This window comes from Prionailurus bengalensis, chromosome C1, assembly GCF_016509475.1.
Source record: "Prionailurus bengalensis isolate Pbe53 chromosome C1, Fcat_Pben_1.1_paternal_pri, whole genome shotgun sequence".
In the NCBI taxonomy this organism is placed as follows: domain Eukaryota; kingdom Metazoa; phylum Chordata; class Mammalia; order Carnivora; family Felidae; genus Prionailurus; species Prionailurus bengalensis.
This window is the reverse complement of record NC_057345.1, coordinates 129,649,168-129,664,499: the sequence shown is the minus strand read 5'-3', so window position 1 is coordinate 129,664,499 and position 15,332 is coordinate 129,649,168. Positions and strand designations below refer to the sequence as shown.

Genomic DNA, 15,332 nt, shown 5'->3' with positions numbered 1-15,332 from the left:
TGTTGAAATTTGCATTTTTTGAGAAAGTGCACGCGTGCACACACACTGACCCACCCACGCATGTGAGTGGGGGAGGGGCAGAGAAAGGGAGATCCAGAATCTGAAGCAGGCTCCGGGCTCTGAGCTGTTAGCACAGAGCCTGATGCCGGGCTTGAACTCACAGACTACGAGATCACGACCTGAGCCGAAGTTGGACACTTAACTGACTGAGCCACTCAGGCACCCCAGGAGCAGATTCCACACCCATTGCAAAGTCTGATGTGGGGCTTGATCTCACAACCCTTGAGATCATGACCTGAGCCTAAATCAAGAGTCAGCTGCTTAAGGAACTGAGTCAGGCAGGCATCCCTCAAATTTGCAATTAAAATTTTTTTTTAATATTTATTTATTTTTGAAAGAGAGACAGAGCATGAGCAGAGGAGGGGCAGAGACAGAGGGGGAGACACAGAATCCGAAGCAGGCTCCAGGCTCCAAGCTGTCAGCACAGAACCTGACATGGGGCTAGAACCCATGAACAATGAGATCATGACCTGAGCTGAAGTCGAACACTCAACAGACTGAGCCACCCAGGCACCCCACAAATTTGCAATTTTAAAATACACTTATGCTGTGACCATAATGTGATTGGGGTGAAAGGATGAGAAATGAGATTGGGAAACAGAGTGACTAAGTCTATACGATAATCCTTAAAAGATCCTAAGTAGTGTCCGATGACCCTCTCTACTCTTGGCAGCTAAGAAGATGGAGACAGAAATTAACATAAAATAAACACCTATTATGTGTCAACTACTGTGTTAGGTGTTCATATACTTCATATCATTTAATCTCAAACCAAAAACACCTCCAGCGTGCATAAATTCCATTTTATAGATAAAGAAGCTGAGATTCAGAAAGATTAAGTAATCTGCCTAAATAGCTGCAATTTGAACCTAGATTTACCCAACTTTCAAGTGGATGCCCAGTTGGAAACTACACCATGCAGCTGATCAGAATATTTGAGGAAAAGCAGGTCAGTCACTGAAATCTTGGGTTTAAGATTTGCCATTTGCTTTCCTGAGGTTCTTTACAGGCTCTCAACTGTGCGGAAAATGGCATGTTATTATTGGGCATTTGGACTCCTGCATTTTCATTGTGAGTGATGCTCTTTGCAGAAGTAGTTTTCAATTTCCTTAGTCACATTTTCCTAATATAAATCCCAGCTACTGTTTTTTGCTCTACCCTCTCCAAAATCTGACAGCTCAGTTCACAGATGAGCCCCTTTTCCAGGCTGCACCCTGCCAGTTACTCAGACAATCCCAACTGAGGCAGAGAATTATCGGCAACGGCAGCACACTCATTTCAGAGTAGCTCAGAAATTAGCCTATGTACTACTGCCAGTGGGCCAGTCACAGAACTTCTAGGAATCTGTTCCCAAGTATTTCTGTTGGACAGTCAGATGCAGGTGTACCCTCCTCCCATCTTGATTCCATGATTCCTGCAACTTGCAATTCTTCCCTTCATCTCCTCTGCTTAGTGCCTAATCATACAACAAGATTTTTCCCTAGGACCCTAGTCTAATTTTCTGACGTTTACCTTGTGAGAAATTAAAATTCTTTTTCAGGACCAGAGTCCTATCCTAAACCACAGGTCTGTGCTTTCCCATTATGCTCTTGTTCTCTCTTCCATGGACAATGTCTTGGTCCCTTCTTTGGCCCAGTGCTGGTGTGCCCTCTATATAGCCATTTGTCTAGCTCCTGAGTATCAGTTGCCCTTCAATCCTTGCCATTGTATATCATTTGCTCACCTGCATCCTGGGAACTTGTGGTCATGATTTCTATCTGTTCACCACAGATGTATACTCCTTTTTCTCTATAGCGTAACACTGTTGCTAAGAATAACTGGCCATCTAGAGAATACATTTGCTGCTCAACCATCTTGCACTGAACTGGGAACATGGGACTAAATTTTGTATAATATAGATGATGGAAGGATGTGTGCTACTTCCAAACTGGCTCATAAAAACCTGCACAGAGCCAACTGGATGGCACCATTCGGCTAATATTGGTTGTATTAAAATGGTAGATTCTCCGTCAACCTGTGTCCTTGATTGACTTTTTAAAGTGCAAGCAACACCTCCTTTTATGTGAGTGGCAAATTAGTCTCCAGTCAGGATATTAAGCGATTGTGATTTGGGGGTTTGCTCAACACAGGAGTCAGCTATACTTACATAGTACATATTTCTTCCAAAAACCAGGGAGGCCAACATTTTTTTGGGTTGGTTGAGCTTATGATCTTCTGAACGAACACTGTTCCACTGGTCTAGCAGCTTCTCTGGTGTCTGCCACTGTTACCAAGTCAGTTTTGCAACCTCTGCCTAGAAGTAAAGGACTCATACAAGACCAAGTTCTATATCTCTTTCCCTCTGGGTCAGCCTCATGTTGCCTCCAGCTGGTCAACATGCCTTATGATCATGTGTCAATTTATGGCATACAGAAAGGCATTTATTTTTTTTTCCTTTTTTTAAAGTTTATTTATTTGTTTTGAGAGTGCGGGGGGGGGGGGTGTGTGTGGGAGAGATGCAGACAGAGATGCAGAGAGACAATCCCAAGCAGGCTCCACACTGTCAGCGTAGAGCCCGATGCAGGGCTCAATCTCACAAACCATGAGATCATGACCTGAGCCGAAATTAAGAGTCAGACGCTTAACTGACTGAGCCACTCAGGCACCCCCAGAAAGACATTTAAAAACAAAACTGTCTGGGTGTGCCTGGGTGGCTCAGTGGGTTGAGCATCAACTTTGGCTCAGGTCATGATCTTGCAGTTCATGGGTTAGAGCCTGGTATCAGGCTCTGTGCTGACAGCTCAGAGTCTAGAGCCTGCTTCAGATTCTGTGTCTCCCTCTCTCTCTGTCCCTCCCCTACTCGTGCTCTGTCTCTCTCTCTCAAAAATAAAAACATTTAAAAATTCTTTTAAAAGCCAAACTGTTTACTGGAAACAAACATACAGAAACCAAGTACCTCCATGGCCACAAGTCTTTGAACATTCTGTCCAAGCTGTCCACCCTGAGAGCTGACAGTTGACTACACATTCCACCAGGCAGTGAATGCTCATTCTCTGGGGCTTCTCCAAGTTACGCTGTAGATGGAAATAAAGTATGATTTTATTGAAGAATCATATCACTGTCAAAATAAATCACTATCCTTTCATGGGAAAGACTATTCTATGCCCTTTATGCTACAATAATAATCTTTCTACATCTTTGCAGGGAAAAATATCCTCTCTTATAGAAATTGGTGGGAGTCACAGAAAATGGTTGTCCTTACATCACAAATGAGAAATATATTGGCCCAAATTTATTTTTATGAGAACCACAACTCTAGAATAGACCTGCAATTAGTGTTCTGGGAGAGTAGGCAGTTAGATGCCACAGAAATCTGTCCTTGCTTAGCAAACACAGAATCAGGAGGATGCCTCAGTTTTAAATTCAGATACCTTGCACTTCTGGATGGGTCAACAGCACATAGAGAGCTCAAAATTAACAGCTATCTAGGCTAAAAAAAATAATAAGGATAAAAACAAAATCAACAACTATGCTCATTAAAAAGATCAATTAGGTTGAAAACATAACCATACTCTTAATCATGGGAAAAGTTGGTGCTTTGGTTTATTTCTCTCTTGTCTCTGAAACCAGCATCTAGGCAAAATCTATTGCTTTTTGTAATGGCCAAGCTAGAAGAGATCTTAGAGAATAAATCATCTAAGAAACACTGAAAGAATAATGAAAAATTCCACTACAGAAATCATACACCATGTGCTTATTTAGGAAAACTCTGACATTGAACACATGTTAAATGTTAGCAATGTCCACACCAAATTAAAATTAATGATTTTAGCATGATTACGTGCTGCATGGGCAAAAGAGAAATTACCATATAGGATCTATGATCCATTTGAGATGTATGGATATTCCAGATAGGTTAATAGTTTTGGACTTCTTTAATATTCTTTAAATATTTGTTTAACATACATATATATTTGGAAACTGATTTTTCTATTAATGAATAGTTCATATCTTACTTTGTATCAAAAGAAAAAAATTATTATACATACCAAATGTAACATTTTCAACTTATTTGGAGTTGCTGCAGATTGGCCATTTATTTTTCCTGCAGACTTCTACAGAGGCAGATTCAATGAAATGTTAAATCGCTGACACATGGTGGACAGAACTTTGCCCCATATTGGCCAGTTTTACAGTTTCACCAAATGGGATGTTCATCAGATGGCCTGGTCTCAAAGTGGTTGTGTGTCTATGGCTATACTGTTAGTTAAGAGAGCCATGTTTTAATACTTGATAGGATAATACTTAAGTCAGGACAGGTGAGCAAAGTTTGGTTTTGATTCTAATTTCACTTGTGGACTCCACCTATCTTAGGAGAAATGGTACCAATTTTCATTAGCCAATTTGTGAGGGAAGCTTCTGTGGAAATATGAGTTCACTGACCCTGTGTTTTCAATTTCCAAAGTTTGGAATTTTCAATTCTAAAAACTATGTTGGTGATTCTTCTAGTGTGACAGCATATGGTCATTCTTATTTCTATTAAACTGTCCCCATAGTGATTTTCACTTTGACGTTGGGGAGGAAATGCAACTTACTTGGAACAGCTTTGACTACAGCGTTTGTCCAAACTATACAGTTCATCACAGGAAAAAAAGGAACAGTACATTACAAAAATTCAGAACTCACTAACTGGCACTTTGTAGGGAGGCATTTTAACTTAGATTGAGAAGAAACGTACAACTGTGCTATTTATCTAGCAAGGCTTTGCTAAGCAAATTAGGAGTATATTCTAATAGCAAGTGTCAGTGTTCGTCTTATGTGCAAGGCACAGTGTTTATCATACATGCAAATGAATCACCTGCCTAATACAGAATCATATCTAAATATTATAGTCACCTGATATGAATAGTTTGTTAGCATGTACATCTATATAAGTTCTGGAGGTAATACAAATAATTGTTTAATCAACCCATTTCCTCAGTGCAAAATAACCTTTCCTGGTCATTTTGATTAAGTTCAAACTAGTGAGGTATAACTGTGCTATACCAGTTACAACTGAGCCCTAGTTTGGCAAGAAGGAATCAGAGTTTGTCATTTATACCAAGTGTCAAGACGGTAGACTAATATTACAAACAAACAAACAAACAAACAACAACAACAACAACAAAACAAACCAAAACCAAAACCAACAAAAAAGCCAAAGCCCCTAGCGTGAGATACAAATACAAACCAATTACCTGCTCACATTGGTCCACGCCAACTGGCTTGCCATCGCTGCGTACACAGCTCAGAAGGCGGGTCCTGATACCTTGTCCGCAGGTGGCATTTTCATTCAGCTGGCATGTGCTCCACTCTACAGGTATAGGATCACCACACTGAGTTTCAGAATTATGGTCATGTGAGCAAAATACAACAAACCTTTGATTATTTGCATTGGTGAGGCAGGATAGCATATACATAATCCCAAAATAACTTCCAGGTGGCTTCAAAAAGCCATGCAATTCTTTTACTGCAAAACAAGTAAACAACCAAATCAAAGTGAGTTACCTTCCTAAGTTTGCTTTCTAAAAGTAAAAAGACAGATGGTTTGTTGGAGACCGTGTCACTGTTGTGCTGAAGAGGAAAGGAAAGACACCAACAAGGATGGTAAAGGAAAACTAGTTTTGAATCATCTGTTTGCTGGGGGATAACTGATAGAAAAGGAACCCAGAGATGATGCTATTGCTTAGTGTAACCCAAAACTATTTTCAAGGAACAAATACAGTCATCTAAACCATTTGGTAAAGTTGGTACAGTGGAGCTTAAGTGTCTTAAGACACTTGCCTGAGAAAGGAAAGACAGGTACCTCAGAACTACATGAATGTTACAGAAAATCTAATATTTTTTCAAATTATTGTCTCAGGAGAGAAGGTTTTATTTATTCATTCATTCATTTATTTAAAATTTTTTTTAATTACTTTTGAGAGAGAGAGGCAGAGTGTGAGCAGCGGAGGGGCAGAGAGAGGGGGAGACACAGAATCCGAAGCAAGCTCCAGGCACTGAGCTGTCAGCACAGAACCCAATGCAGGGCTCGAACCCACAAACTGTGAGATCATGACCTGAGCCGAAGTCAGATGCTCAACCGACTGAGCCACCCAGGTGCCCCCAGGAGAGAAGGTTTTAAAGATCTGGATAGTTGCATTGCAAACTAGACAACTGGGAGTCTGAATGAATTATGCCATAATTAATCTGATTCTTAAAAACAAAAACAAAAACCAACTCTTACTTTTGGTGTGATTAGAAAGAATGGTCTTTGATGAGATACATCAAGAACCTCTTTAAGGACACTTCCCGTATTTGATAAATGACCTACGTATGAGTTTAACGGGAATAGTAAACCAATGCATAGTAAAATCAGTATTTTAAAGACATGCTATCTCTTCTAGTAAAGCAAATTTCACTTATTTCTGAAAAATTACTATAAAAATCAAGGATCTGAAGCACCTTTAACTAAAGAAAGAGGGCAAATACATTAAGTCATCTTTCACCAATAAACACAATCAGACTGCCCCACCCCACCCCCCAGAATTCATTATGAAGTTTTCTATGTGAGAAATATCATAGTGCCACTGTGACCTCAGTGGGGAATTTGTTTCAGAAGAGACTATTACTTTGCCTCGGCAGGCCTGTGGTGGTTTGGCTGTCAGTACTGAATTCAGTGCCGAGACTTAACATGGTTCCACATTTTGTGGCATTTTGCATGTCTGCTCCTTTTGGGAATGGCAGGCAGCAAATCAATGTAACTAAACAGTCTGTGGTATGAGACACAGGAGAATCCTGAGCAGTGGCTGAAAAATGAGGCGGAGGGATTCCCAGTGCCTCTAAAGTATCCCTGTCCACTCAGAAGTACAATTTATCCTATTGAGACCCATTGAGCAAGTACACCACAAGCTTGAATTTCTTGAAATAAAAAAGGCCATGAAAGAGCTAGATTCTATGACAGCATGACTACGTTCTTCCCTAAGTGGTAAATTATCCCCTGCTGTGTATTTTTGTTATTGTGGTTATCATGGCTTAATTCAGCTCTTTTCTGAAACTTTGCCAAGTCTTTGAAGCATCTTGGAATTTGGAGATTCCAGGTGGCCTTGCTGAAGCTACATGCCAAGTGCGGGCATTTCTTTCTGTGAAGGGACACTGGAAACGTCAAAGCCTCGGCCTTGCGTGCAATACACTCTCACATTCTACTGTCAGTCCTGAATCCCAAGAATGAAGACACACACACACACGCACGCACACACACACACATTCTCCCATTAGTCAATGTTCAGGGAAAAATAGAATGGCTGTGGGTTTCAACCGTACCTGTTAGATTGTACTGGAACTGGAAGCAATTTTCATTGAGGAGGCAAGGCCGCACTTGCGAGTCTTCAGCACATGACCTTGAATTCAGTGAGGGCCTTAGCAGGTGGCGAGTTCTTCTCTGTGTTGAGTGGGGATCACAGGACTGTGAAAATCAAAGAGCAGACAGAGTTAGAATGGACCCATAGTTAGGTGGCAAATCATGTATGGTTATCTGTGTACATGTAAGCACTTGTGTAACAACTACAGGGAAGAGACAACTGAGAGTGTTAAATATAATACTGAGAAAATAAAACTATTTTGTGATTCACTATAAATTGGTATTTTGTTTGTTTTTTTGCACCTAACAACTCCTTTTCTAGGTTATGGTGAAGGCTACATTTCTGTCTTCCACGTGGAATTAGGCACATAGAGACTATTTTCTTCAATTAAACACACTCTGTACTCTCAAATAGCCTGCCACATAGCAAGAGATAAATGCATTCTTGAATGTTTCAATGGATGAGAAAAGGAAGACAATGTCCCCGTGCCCTCAGATAGCCCAACAGAAATAACCATGCAGAAAATCTTAATGAGAAAATAATTGTTAAGACCCTGGAACAGGTATATACAGAGAATTATAAAATCAAGATTGCCAATACACCAGAACTTCCCTCATATTTGGGAGGCTGTCTGATCCACAGGGGATGAGCCACGTCATATTGCCCTTTAAACAAAATGGATGTAAAAATGTGACCTCCTGCGAATATCACTTTGCCCATGGGTCCTCTTACAGCCTCAAGTCATATAATGCCCTTGAGTCAGTAAACCCGCCTGCCACATTTCATCCAACTTTTCTAGCCATGGTGAACCTTCAAGTTCCACCTACTGGAATCATCTTCCAACTGTCTAAAATCCTATCCTTTCCCTTCAGAACACTAATCAAGGCTTCATCATTGATACTTTTTCAATAAAGATAAATTATTTTCCTCCTTCCTGAGCAAATTTCCCCCCATGATCAGGAATTACTCTATAGGATTTGTTTCTGAACATATATACATACACATATACTTCCATACTACACCTCCTTATAATAATGCCATGATTTCTTTATTCCCTTGGCTCCTTCCTTTCTTTATAAACTGCTTGAAGCCATTATACATTATGGTTTCTACTTCCCATATCAATCTCTAAAAATCTTGTTCAATAAATACCATTAAATATGGTCACAACGACACAATTCAAACCCCCAAATCTGAAGAGGCACATAGATGCCTAAACCACAAGGGAAATAAAAGTCTCTGAATTAAGGTTACCAAATCATCATTTCTATATTGGATGTTTTAATTATTTTTATTCCTTTTACTTTTTCAGATATTATAGCAAGAATACAACCTATAAACTGAATCTTGGCTATTAATCAAAATGATAAGGTTGGATTACACTGAAATATGCAGAAAAATGATACAAAATTTTATTTTTACTTATTTTTAATTTTTTTTAAGGTTTATTTTTGAGAGACAGAGCACGAGTGGGTGGGGGGAGGGAGGGGAGAGAGAGAGGGAAACACAGAATCCGAAGCAGGCTCCAGGCTCTGAGCTGTCAACACAGAGCCCAATGCAGGGCTCTAATTCATAAGCTATGAGATCATGACCTGAGCCAAAGTCAGATACTTAACTGACTGAGCCCCCCAGGCACCCCACTTTTCTTCTAATTTTAAATGTTTGGAGCCATTGAAACACACTTTTTTATCCATGTAACTTTCTAGTTGAATGATCTGTCAATAATTTTAAACTAATTTTACATTTTAATTATATCAAATTATCTCTAAATGATAAAGAAGGGCCATCAAAACCAGGTAATTATACTTAATTATCAGCAAGTGAATCCCATGATAAATGTTTACCAATAATTTATTACTAGTTCACCAATTAATTTGATTGTTTGTTCTCATAAGAAGGAATAAGAAGTTAAATGATTTGCCAATGAAAGAAAAATGAAGGTATCTAGGTAGATACCCCTGATTAGTGTTTTACCGATTTTCTACCTTCTAAAAAAATCAATGTTGGAACCAAATGAATAAGTGTTAGAACTTATGTACCTGTTTAGTCTACACCATCAAATAAAGCAAACTAGATAATAACACACACACAAATTATGTCACCTTGACCAATTTACTTATGTACGATAGATCTTTGCTTATTTAAACTTGGGTGAGAAAAGTGGATCGGGGCATGGTGTAATTTGATGATATTTAAGAATTTTCTCCCTCAGAGCTCACAGTCTACCAATCTTTGGTTAGGTGGGATGTGGTTTTGAAATATTCAGTTAAGCCTAACCCATAATTCATAATCATGTAGACTTCCATAATTACTTTCTAGAAATTAATATATTGAAAACCAACGCTGCGTCTAACTCTCCTACTAATTCTCTATCCATAGAAACAGTCAAAGGGGAAAGTATGGGTGAGGGGAATCCACAAACACAATCCAACCTAACCTTAGGCAATATTTTTATGTTCCACTTAAAAAGAAAAACTGCCCTGGCACTGCTAAGAAGTGATAGGTACGTTAGTGTTCTCTCCTTATTTCTTTCTATTAGCTATTTGTAGGAAGGTTATGAAATAATGACTTAGTCACAAGGGAGCTGGAAGTAGGGTTCAGAAAAAAAGAATGGTAAAGGAGGCTTATGTCTGGATGATTTCTTTATTGGACCAAGACTCCTCAAATACAAACCTGAATCTCCTCTTCTCTAGAGTATTTATGCAATGACATATTGCTGGTTTCCTAAACGAAGTTGAGAAAGTGATGTGTGGATAACTAACCCAAAGTCAACTTTGGGCCAGTTTTATTGTAAAGATCAAGGTTATATAGCTAAAGTTTACTTGCTAGGGAAAGAGATGACCAGTAAGAACCAGTTAGTCTCTAGTAAATAAGCCCCCTTTATGAGACTGGATTTTCTAACTTATTACCTTTCAAAACCAGCACTTATCTTAAAGTTCAATCCTTCCTTATGACATTGTGCTTTCCCACCTTTTGTTCTCTATAGCAATAGGGCCTTTACCCTTGGGCCTGACCTGAATATTTGTATTCATCTGTCAAAATTAAATCAGATATCCTATGGGAGAGCCACCAATGACTCCCTTGCGCCCATAAAAATGGAATAATCTCATTTTTTAAACATTTCCACTGTATATGTACATGTATCAATGTGTGTGCATTCTTTCCCATGGACTATTTGAAGAGAGTCCATATCTTAATTTTCTTGGACACTGAAAAGCTTTTTCTATGTCTGGAATAAAGAAGGTAAATAATAAATATTTGTTGTATAGGATAATTTGGTTCTTCCTGGGCAATAATACTGGATATTTGTAAGCTGCCATTAGAAGACAAACTGGACTATGATCATATTTCCTGAATGTAAGGATTCCACAAAGATTTGCATATCTGATAAAAAGAGAATGTAATCTTCTAATTATCATACATTGTCCAGAAAATCTAGTTGACATTTCCTAAAATAATAGCATCTCTCATTAATAAAACATATCAGTAAATGAGTTTTGATTCACACATAAAAGATGACAGTTAATTCAGGTATTTTAAAGAAATCCAGATAAAAATGTATAATTTGATATTTTTCTAACACCTAATTATTTTTTAAGTTTATTATTATTTTTTTTTTTTTGAGAGAGAGAGAGATAGCGTGAGCAGGGAAGGAAAGAGATAGAGGGAGAGAGATGATCCCAATCAGGCTCCTACTGTCAGAGCAGAGCAACACAGGGGTTGAACTCAGGAAGTGTGACACCATGACTGGAGCCAAAATCAGGAGTCAGACGCTTAACTGATTGAGCTACATAGGCATCCCTCTAACACTTAATTATTAACAAACACAATTTGAAAAAACTTCACTTAAATCCAGGTACTTGTAAACTTAAGTAACTCAGTATATTTCTTACGTGGAGATGAGCAGGAGCAAAGTCTAGCCTTGTCAACTCCCACCAGAGACAGAAAAATGAACGCTTTTATTCTGCTACAGGCTTTATCTGATTATTGTGAGATGGTTTCTCCCTCATTTTGTTGATTAGCCCTACTGACAGTAGCTCTGCTGTTTCTTTCCATCTCTCTCATGAGGCAGAACTGGATATATAATGCTTTTAACTTAAGTTTCCTTATTTGGAAAAATGGGGTAAAACAATTCGCAAAATACCCCTGCAATGCTTTGTAAGGAGATTTTTAATGAAATTAAATCCTGATCCTCTTTCCCCACGTCCTCGCCAACATTTGTTTGTGTTTTTGATTTCAGCCCTTCTGCAGGTGTGAAGTGATACTACATTGTAACTTTGATTTGCATTTCCCTGATGATTAGTGATGTTGAGCATTTTTGTGTGTCTTTTGGCCATTTGTATGTGTTCTTTGGAAAAATGTTTATGTCTTCTGCCCATTTTTAAATTGTATTTTTTTTTGGTGTTGAGTTGTATAAGTCCCTTATATATTTTTAATATTAACCCTTATCAGATATATTGTTTGCAAATATCTTCCCTCATTTAGTAGGTTGTCTTTTTGTTTTACTGATGGTTTCCTTCACTGTGCAAAAGCTTTTTACTTTGGTATAGTCCCAGTAGCTTAATTTTGTTTTTGTTTTTGTGGTGAGCACAGAGTAATGTATAGAATTGTTGAATCACTATATTATACACTTGAAACTGATATAACACTGTATGTTAATTATACTGGAATTAAAAAAAATAAACTCTGATTCTCAAAGGTCGAGAAGACCTCTACAGGAGAAAAATCTGGGCCTGAAGAATTGTTATTTATGCCTCTCATGCTTAAAAATATTCTCAAAGATTCTGAGAAGATGGTTACAGAAGTGAAAAAAAAACTTTGGATATTCCAGTGCAAGAAGAGCAAAGACAGAGCAAAGACAGAGCAAAGACAAACTATGAACATATGGGGACCAGTGACTGAAGTTATAGGACCTGTGTGACATCAGCATCCAATAGGGGAAAGCAAAAGGTACAATGAGGCATCTGCCATACACAAGAATACCAAAATGTAAAACTAAACCTGAGCATAGGAGGATTTTGTACATTCCAGAAGCAGGTGGCTAGAAAGGGGTTCATGGAGAGATTTTGGGCATTGATGTATTAACAAGCCAAAACTCCCTTCCAAAATAGTTCCTGCACTGAAGAGAAGTGGATGAGAAGAGTTTCCTAAGGGAGCAAAATAGGGAAACTACCAATAAAGGAAAAGAAAGGACCAATAAACAAAGAGGGAAAGTAAATCTCACATAGTAAGTTGCTGTAGTTCCGAACACTAAAAACAAAAGAGGGAAAGAATGAACGTGCCCTGCACCATGAAAATGAAATTAGAAAAAAGCAACCCTCAAATACACTCCCCCCCAAAAGTTCACAAAACTTGATTTCACACACAAAAAAATAAGCAAAGAAAATGATCAAATTCAAATCCCAAACAACAGTATTATGAAAAAAGGTAATAAAGGTCAAAATAGTGTCCCCATAGATAAGAAAGTACAGTAGAAAGACATGCATGAAAAACAGACATGCATGCAAACTACTACTTCAAAGGAAACAAATAAGAATTTCAAAACTGGCACAGATATGAAAGAACAACATAAATAAGAATTAGACACAGGCCTTTAGTGACAGAACTCAGTAAATAGAAACAAAAGAAAAAGTATTTTCAGAAATGAAGATGAAACTAGGAGAAATACAAGAATAAAAAAATACCATTTTGGGACACCTGATCGGCTTAATTGGTTAAACATCCAACTTTGGCTCAGGTCATGATCTCATAGTTCGAGCCCCACGTGGGGCTCTGTGCTGACAGTTTGGAGCCTGGTGCCTGCTTTGGATTCTGTCTCTCTTGCTCTCTTTCTCTTTGCCCCTCCCCTGCTTGTGCTCTCTCTCTCTCTCAAAAATAAATAAACATTAAAAAAATTATCATTTTTTGTCCAAGAAAAAAAAGTGGAGAAAAATGAGATAAAAGAACATAGAGATAAAAGAACAAGAGATAAAATAATTTGAGAAAAACTAGCAATTAGAAAAGCGAGGCAATACAGATGCCACATGCATATAAGATTTTATGAAGAAGAAAACCTAAACAACAAAGCAGAACTGAAGAAGATTCAAAAAAACTTAAAAAAAAAGACTCAACTACTTATTGAAAAGGTATCTCAGAATAACTAATACTGAGACATATCCTGGTAAAAGTATTAAGCTTTAAAGAAAAAGAAGGAAATATTCTATGAGTATCTGGACAAGACTACCAGATGGTTTATAAAGGAAATAAAATCAAACTGGTCATGAGACTTTTTGACAGGAAAACATACCAGCTATTTGAAAGATGCACAAAGAAAACAAAGAAACACACAAAAATGATTCAAGGATTTTAGATTCAGCAAAGCTGATTTTCAATTAAAAGACAATGCATAAACTGTTAACAACATGCAAGAACTCAAGGAATAGTGTTTCCAGGAGTCGTAACTTAGGAATTTAGGGGACACTGAAGTTTAGACAACCAAAAGGGCTGAGATGACATTAATCTAAAGACTTGTGGTGAGTCAACTTTACATGTAAAATTTATAAGATATAGATAAAATTCAAACGTAAAAACAAATGAGAAGAACCTTTGACAAAAAATGAACATTTTAAAGTACTTGTGTTGGTAGCTGGAATATTGTTATTCTGGGAATGTTTTCTGTTACATGGATCAAAGCAAATGTGTAATTACGATATACTTTTCTTTTATTGACAATGTCCTTGAAAAAGTGGATTCTCAGAATAGAAAAAAAGGAGATATATATGTAATGGAGAATTTAAATGAACTCCTATAGTTCATCAGTATGAACCCCTGAAGTTTTTCATTTTCAAAATAAATGAAATAATCGCATGTATTTCTAACCTCTACCACTGAAGTGGCTTTGGGACTTAATGAGATTAATGAATGTAAGCTTTCGGAATTATTAGAGCTTAATGAGATTAATGAATGTAAGCTTTCGGAATTATTAGAGCTGTGGATTTTGCAAGTGCAGTGAACTCTTATTAATGTATTTTGCACAGCTAAAAAATTGCATGCAAAAAGGAATGTTTACTATGACATCATAGCAAAACTGATCAGAAATGAAAATACCGTAAACTAAAGTTACTAGTCAGTCAGAAGGGGCAGAAGTTGGATTCCTGGGTCCTACAGTGATGGGTTCTGTTTCTCTCTGTACTTTACCCCACAATTGAGGGGTCGAACAAGACATACAATCCTATGTATAGCAGAATAACCTCTATAGCTTTTGTTTGTCCTTTGAGATATTAAAAGGGTAATAAGAGTGGAGACCGAACCATAATCTGGATGCCTAAAACCCCCAATAGCAACAGGTAACATTTTAGAGTATAAACACATGCCTAGCACTGTGGTAGACATTCCATGGGGATTAGCTCAAAAAGCCTTTCAACCTGCTACCGATCTAGGTGTATTTTAATATCCTTATTTTTACAGATGATGAAATTAAAATCCACAGAATATAACAACATAGTAGGTGCTCAAGCCAGGAGAGGGCTAATTTGCTCTTCAGTATCTTCAACTGTTCTGCTACTGTAAAGTAGTGGTACTTGTGGAGTAGGTTGAGGTGGGGACAGTGGGTACAACAATGTCTAAGAGAGTTGTTTAGTGACTGTGGTTATTGTGACTGCCATTTATTTTAACCTGGAAAGCATTTAGTATGAACAGTAGTCATTAGAAATGGAAAAAGAGAGAGAGACAACAGACACAAGGAACTTTATAAACTAAGCCAAAAGCAAAGTAAGTCACAGTCTGAGGTGTGGGGGAGTCAATGTAGGGATGGGGCAGTGAACAAGACTTACTGCCAGCCTTTGAGGAGACCACAGTTCATAAAAGATGCTCATAGGCTAGGGACTGACTCATCGTATTTAGAGAGTTAATTGGAAAGAGGAGGGCCACATGTCT

The 15,332-nt window shown here is 38.0% G+C and overlaps 1 protein-coding gene across 1 annotated transcript in view; it reads right to left on the bottom strand.

Moving 5' to 3' along the window:
- THSD7B (thrombospondin type 1 domain containing 7B) overlaps positions 1 to 15,332 on the bottom strand; it is a 627,465-nt gene that overhangs the window by 36,260 nt on the left and 575,873 nt on the right. The window contains exons 18-20 of the mRNA XM_043573363.1: positions 7,381 to 7,522; positions 5,277 to 5,392; positions 2,996 to 3,113 (exon numbers count right to left, since the gene is read on the bottom strand). Of these exons, the coding sequence (XP_043429298.1) occupies positions 2,996 to 3,113; positions 5,277 to 5,392; positions 7,381 to 7,522 (376 nt within the window). The remainder of the gene's footprint in view (positions 1 to 2,995; positions 3,114 to 5,276; positions 5,393 to 7,380; positions 7,523 to 15,332) is intronic.